This window comes from Cottoperca gobio, unplaced genomic scaffold (assembly GCF_900634415.1).
Source record: "Cottoperca gobio unplaced genomic scaffold, fCotGob3.1 fCotGob3_30arrow_ctg1, whole genome shotgun sequence".
NCBI lineage: Eukaryota > Metazoa > Chordata > Actinopteri > Perciformes > Bovichtidae > Cottoperca > Cottoperca gobio.
Genome location: NW_021166920.1, coordinates 125,001 through 137,012, shown reverse-complemented (window position 1 = coordinate 137,012; position 12,012 = coordinate 125,001). Strand labels below are relative to the sequence as shown.

General features: G+C 43.2%; 1 protein-coding gene across 3 annotated transcripts in view; it reads left to right on the top strand.

The window, feature by feature from the left end:
* Positions 1 to 12,012, top strand: part of mgat3b (beta-1,4-mannosyl-glycoprotein 4-beta-N-acetylglucosaminyltransferase b) — a 63,598-nt gene continuing 51,586 nt past the window's right edge. For all 3 annotated transcript variants that reach the window (XM_029427314.1, XM_029427310.1, XM_029427313.1), the window contains exon 1: positions 1 to 667. Coding sequence is in view for 1 of the 3 variants with exons in the window: in XM_029427313.1 (XP_029283173.1) it covers positions 664 to 667 (4 nt within the window). In the remaining 2 variants the exon portion in view is untranslated. The remainder of the gene's footprint in view (positions 668 to 12,012) is intronic.

Here is a 12,012-nt window from a genome sequence, read left to right as displayed (position 1 = left end):
TCCACCTCGCATGTCTGATCGAAAGGGAGAGAGGGAAGATGATGAAGAAGTAAAGGAGAAGAGAGCAGGGGTGGGGGGGTCTTCTTTTTCTAGGAGCGGAAAAGGCGTCACACCGGGTGCAGAGCGCAGCGCGAGGACGGAAGAGGGGGGGGGCGCATCACGAACAGAGACTGAGGGGAGGAGGCGGCAGCGGCTCGTAAACACGACAGAAAACGGCGAATAGCACGGCAGAAAGCGGCGATCACCCCCCACCTCCAACCCCGTGTCCCTCCTCATCTCTCCATCTCCATCCCTTTGCGCACCGGAGCAGCTCCGTGTGTCTCCGTTATGTTCACGTTCGGTGCACAAACCTCCGCTCGGTCTGTCGCGGGTTGAACGCCGGAGACGAGAGGGGGGAGGCTGTGCCATCACCGGGACCCTCTGTAAGGTCCCGCTCGGGACGATCAACCGATTGTGGATAAAAACCGAAGGAGGGGGAGTAAACATTGCGAGATGACTGGAGAGTAACCCGGCGGAGAGAGAGACCCCGGCCCCCCGGTTACCACCGACACTCCACCATCACCGATGCGATGGCAGAGCAGCATCTGCAGCAAGACTAGCAGACTCGGATCAGCAGGACTCTCGTCCACCATGAACCTCTGAACGACTTCAACACAGGCACAGATGGGTAAGAGAGGCGCTGGGTTTTATTCCGGGATATGTGGGGGGGTGGGGGGAAGGCTAGTGACGTGAAGACCCCTGCCACTGCACGTACAGTTTGAGACTGCAATGTAGAGGTGTGTGTGTGTGTGTGTGTGTGTGTGTGTGTGTGTGTGTGTGTGTGTGTGTGTGTGAGGCTGCTGCTTGTCATCAGGTAGATGGGTGGAAACAGAATATCTTCTTCCATCTCCTTGTTCTGTTCGGATGTGTTTGTGTCCTGGATATGTGAGGTTGAGTTTTAATAACCGAGTACTGCAGGGCCACAGAGGTTCTGAAGGGGCCTGCTGGGCCCAGACCAGGAGGTCAGGCGGCAACATGTCAGACAAGACACACAAGATACAAAACAACTTCAAAAGGACACAAAACGCCAGCTGTAGTTACACCTACAGAGAGTTCAGGGTGTGTGTGTGTGTGTGTGTGTGTGTGTGTGTGTGTGTGTGTGTGTGTGTGTGTGTGTGGACTCTTGTGAAACCAGAATTGATTTTATTGTTGATTTCGTACTTAAGTAACTTCTCTAGTTATTGTAACCGATGTTCTCCGAGCCCTAACAAAGTGGTTTCTTGTGAAGATGCACGTTTATTTTGAAAAGACTGACGAGGGAACGCACAAAGAAGATGAGATGTCGTTCGACCCGTTGTATGAAGACGTTAACGATTACAGATACACTACACAGATAGACACACAGTAACTACACAGCTGTGAGGTCTGGTGGGGGCCTTTAACATGTCTGTCCCCAGGGGCCGACTGTCTCACAAGTCCTCTCCTGGACGGTGCAGAACTTCAGAGATTATAACATTCAAAACATTCTTGAAATGATCGGTGGGTTCATGTTGCTCTGACGCTGCCAGGGTTTAGGGTTTGATTCCCAATATGGCTGCCAAACCACTGTCCTCATGTGTCCACTCGTGTGTCCTCATGTGTCCACTCTCGTGTGTCCTCATGTATCCACTCGTGTGTCCTCATGTGTCCACTCGTGTGTCTCCTCATGTGTCCTCACGTGTCCTCACGTGTCCTCTCATGTGTCCACTCGTGTGTGTCCTCATGTGTGTCCACTCATGTGTGTCCTTGTGTGTCCTCATGTGTTCACTCGTGTGTGTCCACTCATGTGTGTCCTTGTGTGTCCTCATGTGTCCACTCGTGTGTGTCCACTCATGTGTGTCCACTCATGTGTGTCCTCATGTGTCCTCTCGTGTGTCCTCTCATGTGTCCTGTCATGTGTCCACTCGTGTGTCCTCATGTGTCCACTCGTGTGTCCTCATGTGTCCACTCTCGTGTGTCCTCATGTGTCCACTCTCGTGTGTCCTCATGTGTCCACTCGTGTGTCCTCATGTGTCCACTCTCGTGTGTCCTCATGTGTCCACTCTCGTGTGTCCTCATGTGTCCACTCGTGTGTCTCCTCATGTGTCCATTCTCGTGTGTCCTAATGTGTCCACTCGTGTGTCTCCTCATGTGTCCACTCGTGTGTCCTCTCATGTGTCCACTCTCGTGTGTCCTCATGTGTGTCCACTCGTGTGTGTCCACTCGTGTGTGTCCACTCGTGTGTGTCCTCATGTGTCCACTCGTGTCCACTCGTGTGTCCTCTCATGTGTCCTCATGTGTGTCCTCATGTGTCCACTTGTGTCCACTCGTGTCCACTCGTGTGTCCTCTCATGTGTGTCTTCATGTGTCCTCTTGTGTGTCCTCATGTGTCCTCTCGTGTGTCCACTCATGTGTGTCCTCACGTGTCCTCTCGTGTGTCCTCTCATGTGTCCTGTCATGTGTCCACTCATGTGTCCTGTCATGTGTCCTGTCATGTGTCCACTCATGTGTCCTGTCATGTGTCCACTCATGTGTGTCCACTCATGTGTGTCCTCACGTGTCCTGTCATGTGTCCACTCGTGTGTGTCCTCATGTGTCCACTCGTGTGTGTCCACTCATGTGTGTCCACTCATGTGTGTCCACTCATGTGTGTCCTAATGTGTCCACTCGTGTGTCTCCTCATGTGTCCACTCGTGTGTCCTCTCATGTGTCCACTCGTGTGTGTCCACTCGTGTGTGTCCACTCGTGTGTGTCCTCATGTGTCCACTCGTGTCCACTCGTGTGTCCTCATGTGTGTCCTCATGTGTCCACTTGTGTCCACTCGTGTGTCCTCTCATGTGTGTCTTCATGTGTCCTCTTGTGTGTCCTCACGTGTCCTCTCGTGTGTCCTCTCATGTGTCCTGTCATGTGTCCACTCATGTGTCCTGTCATGTGTCCTGTCATGTGTCCACTCATGTGTCCTGTCATGTGTCCACTCATGTGTCCTGTCATGTGTCCACTCATGTGTGTCCACTCATGTGTGTCCTCACGTGTCCTGTCATGTGTCCACTCGTGTGTGTCCTCATGTGTCCACTCGTGTGTGTCCACTCGTGTGTGTCCACTCATGTGTGTCCACTCATGTGTGTCCTCACGTGTCCTCTCGTGTGTCCTCTCATGTGTCCTGTCATGTGTCCACTCATGTGTGTCCTCATGTGTCCACTCGTGTGTGTCCACTCATGTGTCCTCTCGAGTGTCCTCATGTGTCCACTCGTGTGTGTCCTCATGTGTCCACTCGTGTGTCCACTCGTGTGTGTCCTCTCGTGTGTCCTCATGTGTCCACTCGTGTGTGTCCTCTCGTGTGTCCTCATGTGTCCACTCGTGTGTGTCCTCTCATGTGTCCACTCAAGTGTCCTCTCGTGTGTCCTCTCGTGTGTCCTCATGTGTCCACTCGTGTGTGTCCTCGTGTGTGTCCTCTCGTGTGTCCTCTCGTGTGTCCTCATGTGTCCACTCATGTGTCCTCATGTGTCCACTCGTGTGTGTCCTCATGTGTCCACTCGTGTGTGTCCACTCGTGTGTGTCCACTCATGTGTGTCCACTCATGTGTGTCCTCACGTGTCCTCTCGTGTGTCCTCTCATGTGTCCTGTCATGTGTCCTCTCATGTGTCCTGTCATGTGTCCACTCATGTGTGTCCTCATGTGTCCACTCGTGTGTGTCCACTCATGTGTCCTCTCGAGTGTCCTCATGTGTCCACTCGTGTGTGTCCTTATGTGTCCACTCGTGTGTCCTCATGTGTCCACTCGTGTGTGTCCTCTCGTGTGTCCTCATGTGTCCACTCGTGTGTGTCCTCTCGTGTGTCCTCATGTGTCCACTCGTGTGTGTCCTCTCATGTGTCCACTCAAGTGTCCTCTCGTGTGTCCTCTCGTGTGTCCTCGTGTGTGTCCTCTCGTGTGTCCTCTCGTGTGTCCTCATGTGTCCACTCATGTGTCCTCATGTGTCCACTCGTGTGTGTCCTCGTGTGTGTCCTCTCGTGTGTCCTCTCGTGTGTCCTCATGTGTCCACTCATGTGTCCTCATGTGTCCACTCGTGTGTGTCCTCATGTGTCCACTCAAGTGTCCTCTCGTGTGTCCTCTCGTGTGTGTCCTCTCGTGTGTGTCCTCTCGTGTGTGTCCTCTCGTGTGTCCGCTCGTGTGTCCTCATGTGTCCACTCAAGTGTCCTCTCGTGTGTCCTCTCGTGTGTCCTTGTGTGTCCACGGTCTACGAGTTAGTTCTTGATTCTCCCCCCTGAACACCTGAAGTAAAGCTCCGCTCCACGTCCCCCCCGCCCAGTCCTCTGTATGCAAGACAGAAAACATTCTCAACCCAAACCCAACAAACACCACGGCCCGCTGAGTCCATTTCTAATTTCCCCTGAGAGCGGGCCCGGCTCCCTGTTCAGGTATCGATCCAGCAGCCCAGATGTGTTTGAGCGAGCTGATCCCTGAGAGGCAGTTAAGTGCACATGAAGCGTTGCGGCTCTGGAGGAGCAGGTGAGAGCGTCAGCACCTCTTTCTGTTACCTTTGAGCAACACGTCCAGTAGAGCGGCTCCAGACAGCACCTGCAGCTGTGCAGGTGTGAAACAGCTGAGTGTCCGTCAGATACACAGGGAGACGTAGTTACCTGATCCAAGGTGTGTGAATCCAACTATTTTGAAGATCAGTGGGTTTGAGTCATCCTTAAAGAGAAGATGAATCTGAGTTGTGACTGCATCACTGCATTTAATCCTCACAAGCAGCTTCCTGTTGGAATCACTGATTTACTTCTGACTGGATCTTTATCTGAGGGCATAGCATGTACATATACAGTATATACATATACACAGAGCAGCAAGCATGTACATGTACATATACAGTATATATATATACACAGAGCAGCAAGCATGTACATGTACATATACAGTATATATATATACACAGAGCAGCAAGCATATACATGTACATATACTATATATATATATATATATATGTGTACATATATATATATATATATATATGTACATATATATATATATATATGTACATATATATATATATATATATATATGTATATATATATGTACATATACAGTATATATATATATATATATATATATACACAGAGCAGCAAGCATGCACATATACTGTATATATACACAGAGCAGCAAGCATATACATGTACATATACTGTATATATATATAAATATACTCAGAGCAGCAAGCATATACATGTACATATACAGTATATATATATATATATAAATATACTCAGAGCAGCAAGCATATACATGTACATATACTGTATATATATATATAAATATACACAGAGCAACAAGCATATACATGTACATATACAGTATATATATATACACACAGAGCAGTAATAATATACATGTACATATACAGTATATATATATATATATATATATATATATATATACACAGAGCAGCAAGCATATACATGTACATATACAGTATATATATATATATATACAGTATATCTCAAAAGTGAGTACACCCTTTAGATTTTTGCAAATATTCTGTTATATCCTTTCAGGGGATAACATTATCCTACTGAAACTTTGATATAACTTAAAGTAGTCAGTGTGCTGCTTGAATAACAGTATAGATTTATTGTCCTTTGAAAATTACTCAGTACACAGCTGTTAATGTCTAAACAGCTGGCAACAAAAGTGAGTACACCCCATAGTGAACATGTCCTAATTGTGCCCAAAGTGTCAATATTTTGTGTGACCACCATTGTTATCTAGCACTGCTTTAACCCTCCTGGGCATGGAATTCACCAGAGCTGCACAGGTTGCTTCTGGAATCTTCTTCCACTCCTCCACGACGACATCACGGAGCGCACGGATGTTGGACACCTTGCACTCCTCCACCTTCCTCTTGAGGATGCCCAACATGTGCTCAATTGGGTTTAGGTCTGGAGACATACTTGGCCAGTCCATCACCTTAACCTTCAGCTTCTTCAGCAAGGCCGTTGTCATCTTGGAGGTGTGTTTAGGGTCATTATCATGTTGGAAAACTGCCCTACGGCCCAGTTTCCGAAGAGAGGGGATCATGCTCTGCTGCAGGATGTCACAGTATATATTGGAATTCATGTGTCCCTCAATGAAATGCAGCTCCCCAGTGCCGGCAGCACTCATGCAGCCCCAGACCATGATGCTGCCACCACCATGCTTGACTGTAGGCAAAACACATTTGTCTTGGTACTCCTCACCAGGGTGCCGCCACACACGCCGGACACCATCTGACCCAAACAGGTTTATTTTGGTCTCATCAGACCACAGGACATGGTTCCAGTAACTCATGTTCTTGGATTCATTGTCTTCAGCAAACTGTTTGCGGGCTTTCTTATGCATCGGTTTCAGAAGGGGCTTCTGTCTGGGGCGACGGCCATACAAACCGATTTGATGCAGTGTGCGGCTGTATGGTCTGGGCACTGACAGGCTGACATCCCACTTCTGCAACCTCTGCAGCAATGCTGGAAGCACTCGCACGTCTATTTTTGGAAACCAACCTCTGGATATGACGCTGAGCACGTGGACTCAACTTCTTTGGTCGACCCTGGCGAGGCCTGTTCCGAGTGGAACCTGTCCTGGAAAACCGCTGTATGATCTTAGCCACTGTGCTGCAACTCATTTTCATGGTGTTGGCAATCTTCTTATAGCCAAGGCCATCTTTGTGAAGCGCAATAATCCTTTTTTTCAGCCTGACTACTTTAAGTTATATCAAAGTTTCAGTAGGATAATGTTATCCCCTGAAAGGATATAACAGAATATTTGCAAAAATCTAAAGGGTGTACTCACTTTTGAGATATACTGTATATACACACAGAGCAGTAATAATATACATGTACATATACAGTATATATATATATACACAGAGCAGCAAGCATATACATGTACATATACAGTATATATATATATATATATATACACAGAGAAGCAAGCATATACTGTATATATATATATATAAATATACACAGAGCAGCAAGCATATACATGTGCATATACAGTATATATATACACACAGAGCAGCAAGAATATACATGTGCATATACAGTATATATATACACACAGAGCAGCAAGAATATACATGTACATATACAGTATATATATACACACAGAGCAGCAAGAATATACATGTGCATATACAGTATATATATACACACAGAGCAGCAAGAATATACATGTGCATATACAGTATATATATACACACAGAGCAGCAAGAATATACATGTGCATATACAGTATATATATACACACAGAGCAGCAAGAATATACATGTACATATACTGTATATATATACACACAGAGCAGCAAGAATATACATGTACATATACTGTATTTATATATACACACAGAGCAGCAAGAATATACATGTACATATACTGTATATATATATACACACAGAGCAGCAAGAATATACATGTACATATACTGTATATATATACACACAGAGCAGCAAGAATATACATGTACATATACTGTATATATACACACAGAGCAGCAAGAATATACATGTACATATACAGTATATATATATACACAGAGCAGCAAGCATATACATGTACATATACAGTATATATATATATATATATATATATATATATATATACACAAAGCAGCAAGCATGTACATGTACATATACAGTATATATATATACACAGAGCAGCAAGCATGTACATGTACGTATACAGTATATACATATTCACAGAGCAGCAAGCATGTACATGTACGTATACAGTATATACATACACACAGAGCAGCAAGCATGTACATGTACATATACAGTATATATATATATATATACACAGAGCAGCAAGCATGTACATGTACGTATACAGTATATACATATTCACAGAGCAGCAAGCATGTACATGTACGTATACAGTATATACATACACATAGAGCAGCAAGCATGTACATATACTGTATATACATATACACAGAGCAGCAAGCATATACATGTACACATACAGTATATACATACACACAGAGCAGCAAGCATGTACATATACAGTATATATATATATATATATATATATATATATATATATATATATACATACACAGAGCAGCAAGCATATACATGTACATATACTGTATATATATACACAGAGCAGCAAGCATGTACATATACATATACAGTGTGTGTGTATATATATATATATATATATATATATATATATATATATATATATGTACATATACAGTGTGTATATGTGTATATGTGTATATATATATGTATATATATATATATATGTATGTATATATATTTATATATATATGTGTATATATATATGTATGTATATATATTTATATATGTGTATATATATATATTTATATTTATTTATATATATATTTATTTATATATATATGTATATATGTATTTATTTATATATTTATATATATATGTATATATGTATTTATTTATATATTTATATATATATGTATATATTTATATATGTATGTATATATTTATATATATTTATATATGTATATCTATATATATGTATATATATATTTATTTATATACGTGTGTGTGTGTGTGTGTGTGTATATATATATACATATACACAGAGCAGGAAGTATATACATGTAGTAGTATATGTACTTATAGTAGTATATATACATGTAGTATTATATATACAGGTAGTGGTATATGTACTTATAGTAGTATATATACATGTAGTATTATATATACAGGTCGTAGTATATGTACTTATAGTAGTATATATACATGTAGTATTATATATACATGTAGTAGTATATGTACTTGTAGTAGTATATCTTATTACTATAAGTACATATTCTACTATAAGTATATATAATACTACATGTATATATAATACTATATAATATAATAGTACATGTACTTGTATATGTACTTGTAGTACATGTACTTGTAGTAGCACTGTGGACTGTGTATATGTACTTGTAGTAGTACATTTACTTGTAGTAGTACTGTGGACTGTGTATATATACTTGTAGAAGTACATGTACTTGTAGTAGCACCGTGGACTGTGTATATGTACTTGTAGTAGTACATTTACTTGTAGTAGTACTGTGGACTGTGTACATGTACTTGTAGTAGTACATGTACTTGTAGTAGTACTTTGGACTGAGAACATGTACTTGTAGTAGTACTGTGGACTGTGTACATGTACTTGTTGTAGTACATGTACTTGTAGTAGTACTGTGGACTGTGTGCATGTACTTGTGGTAGTACATGCACTTGTAGTAGTACTGTGGACTGTGAACATGTACTTGTAGTAGTACTACGGACTGTGTAGATGTACTTGTAGTAGTACTACGGACTGTGTAGATGTACTTGTAGTAGTACATGTACTTGTAGTAGTACTTGTAGTACTGTGGACTGTGTACATGTACTTGTAGGAGTACATGTACTTGTAGTAGTACATGTACTTGTAGTAGTACATGTACTTGTAGTAGTACATGTACTTGTAGGAGTACATGTACTTGTAGTTAGTACATGTACTTGTAGGAGTACATGTACTTGTAGTAGTACATGTACTTGTAGTTAGTACATGTACTTGTAGTAGTACATGTACTTGTAGTAGTACATGTACTTGTAGTAGTACATGTACTTGTAGGAGTACATGTACTTATATTAGTACACATACTTGTAGTCGTACATGTACTTGTAGGAGTACACGTACTTGTAGTCGTACTTGTAGTCGTATACGTACTTGTAGTCGTACATGTACTTGTAGTCGTACATGTACTTGTAGTTAGTACATGTACTTGTAGTAGTACATGTACTTATATTAGTACACGTACTTGTAGTCGTACACGTACTTGTAGTCGTACATGTACTTGTAGTAGTACATGTACTTGTAGGAGTACATGTACTTGTATTAGTACACGTACTTGTAGTCGTACATGTACTTGTATTAGTACACGTACTTGTAGTTGTACATGTACTTGTAGTCGTACTTGTAGGAGTACATGTACTTGTAGTAGTACATGTACTTGTAGTAGTACATGTACTTGTATTAGTACACGTACTTGTAGTCGTACACGTACTTGTATTAGTACACGTACTTGTAGTCGTACATGTACTTGTAGTCGTACATGTACTTGTAGTAGTACACGTACTTGTAGTAGTACATGTACTTGTAGTCGTACATGTACTTGTATTAGTACACGTACTTGTAGTCGTACATGTACTTGTAGTCGTACATGTACTTGTAGTACTGTGGACTGTGTTGCTGTGTTGCTGCTCTGGTTTTCTCACTGTGGCTTCAGATGGAGGACGCTGCTCTGAACACGCAGCATCAACACAGAGCACATCTCATGGGGCTCTGGCCTTTTCACTTCACAGTGATGCTGATGCTGAGAGACGGGGCAGTGAGCGTGTATGTGTGTGTGTGAGGGGGGGGGTTGGAGTTGCAGAAACAGAGACATATAAAGTGTTTCTCAGAGCGCCTTCCCCACATGTGAGCAGAGCTGCAACCATTATATTAGAAATAATCACCAGCTGTTGTGATGATGCATTTAAAGATCGCAGAACATGAGGTTTTCAGCCTCAGATTTGCCTGTTTTTATGTCACATTAAAGGGACAAACAAAACATTTACAGACTTCAGCGTGGACATTTATTTACCAATCAAGAAGTGTGTGTGTGTGTGTGTGTGTGTGTGCGTGTGTGTGTGTGTGGATAAAAGGAGTTGAAATGGACGTACAGGAGGACAGAAGAGTAAAAAGAGAGAGACAGAGAGACAGATGCACCTCACTCTCTCTCTCTCTCTCCTGTGATCTCTCTCTCACACACTCTCTCTCTCTCGCTCTCTCTCTCTCTCTCTCGCTCTCTCTCTCTCTCTCTCTCTCTCTCTCCTGTGAACTCTCTCACACACTCTCACTCTCTCTATCTCTCTCCCTCTCACTCACTATCTCTCTCACTCACTCTCTCACACTCTCACTCTCTGTCTCTCTCACTCTCTCACACTCTCTCTCTCTCTCTCTCTCTCACTCTCTCTCGCTCTCTCTCTCTCTCTCTCTCCTGTGATCTCTCTCACACACTCTCACTCTCTATCTCTCTCCCTCTCACTCACTATCTCTCTCACTCACTCTCTCACACTCTCACTCTCTGTCTCTCTCACTCTCTCACACTCTCACTCTCTCTCTCGCTCTCTCTCTCTATCTCTCTCCCTCTCACTCACTATCTCTCTCACTCACTCTCTCACTCTCTCACACTCTCACTCTCTCTCTCTCTCACTCTCTCTCTCTCTCTCTCTCTCTCTCTCTCGCTCTCTCTCCTGTGATCTCTCTCACACACTCTCACTCTCTATCTCTCTCCCTCTCACTCACTATCTCTCTCACTCACTATCTCTCTCTCACTCTCTCACACTCTCACTCTCTGTCTCTCTCACTCTCTCACACTCTCACTCTCACTCTCTCTCTCGCTCTCTCTCTCTATCTCTCTCCCTCTCACTCACTATCTCTCTCACTCACTCTCTCACTCTCTCACACTCTCACTCCTGTGATCTCTCTCACACACTCTCACTCTCTATCTCTCTCCCTCTCACTCACTATCTCTCTCACTCACTCTCTCACACTCTCACTCTCTGTCTCTCTCACTCTCTCACACTCTCACTCTCACTCTCTCTCTCGCTCTCTCTCTCTATCTCTCTCCCTCTCACTCACTATCTCTCTCACTCACTCTCTCACTCTCTCACACTCTCACTCTCTCTCTCTCTCACTCTCTCTCTCGCTCTCTCTCACTCTCTTTCTCTCTCACACTCTCACACTCTCACTCTCTCTCACTCTCTCACACTCTCTCTCACTCTCACACTCTCACACTCTCTCTCGCTCTCTCTCACTCTCTCTCTCTGAAGAATAGTGGACTAGAAGGGGGGCGTCCTCCCTTTGATGTTGCTGTGATGAGTGTAATGCGTGTTTACTGTACTGATATAAATCAATCCTCATGTAGCTCAAGAAAGTGAACAATTATTCTCTTCAGGCCTTCAGACGCAGCTTC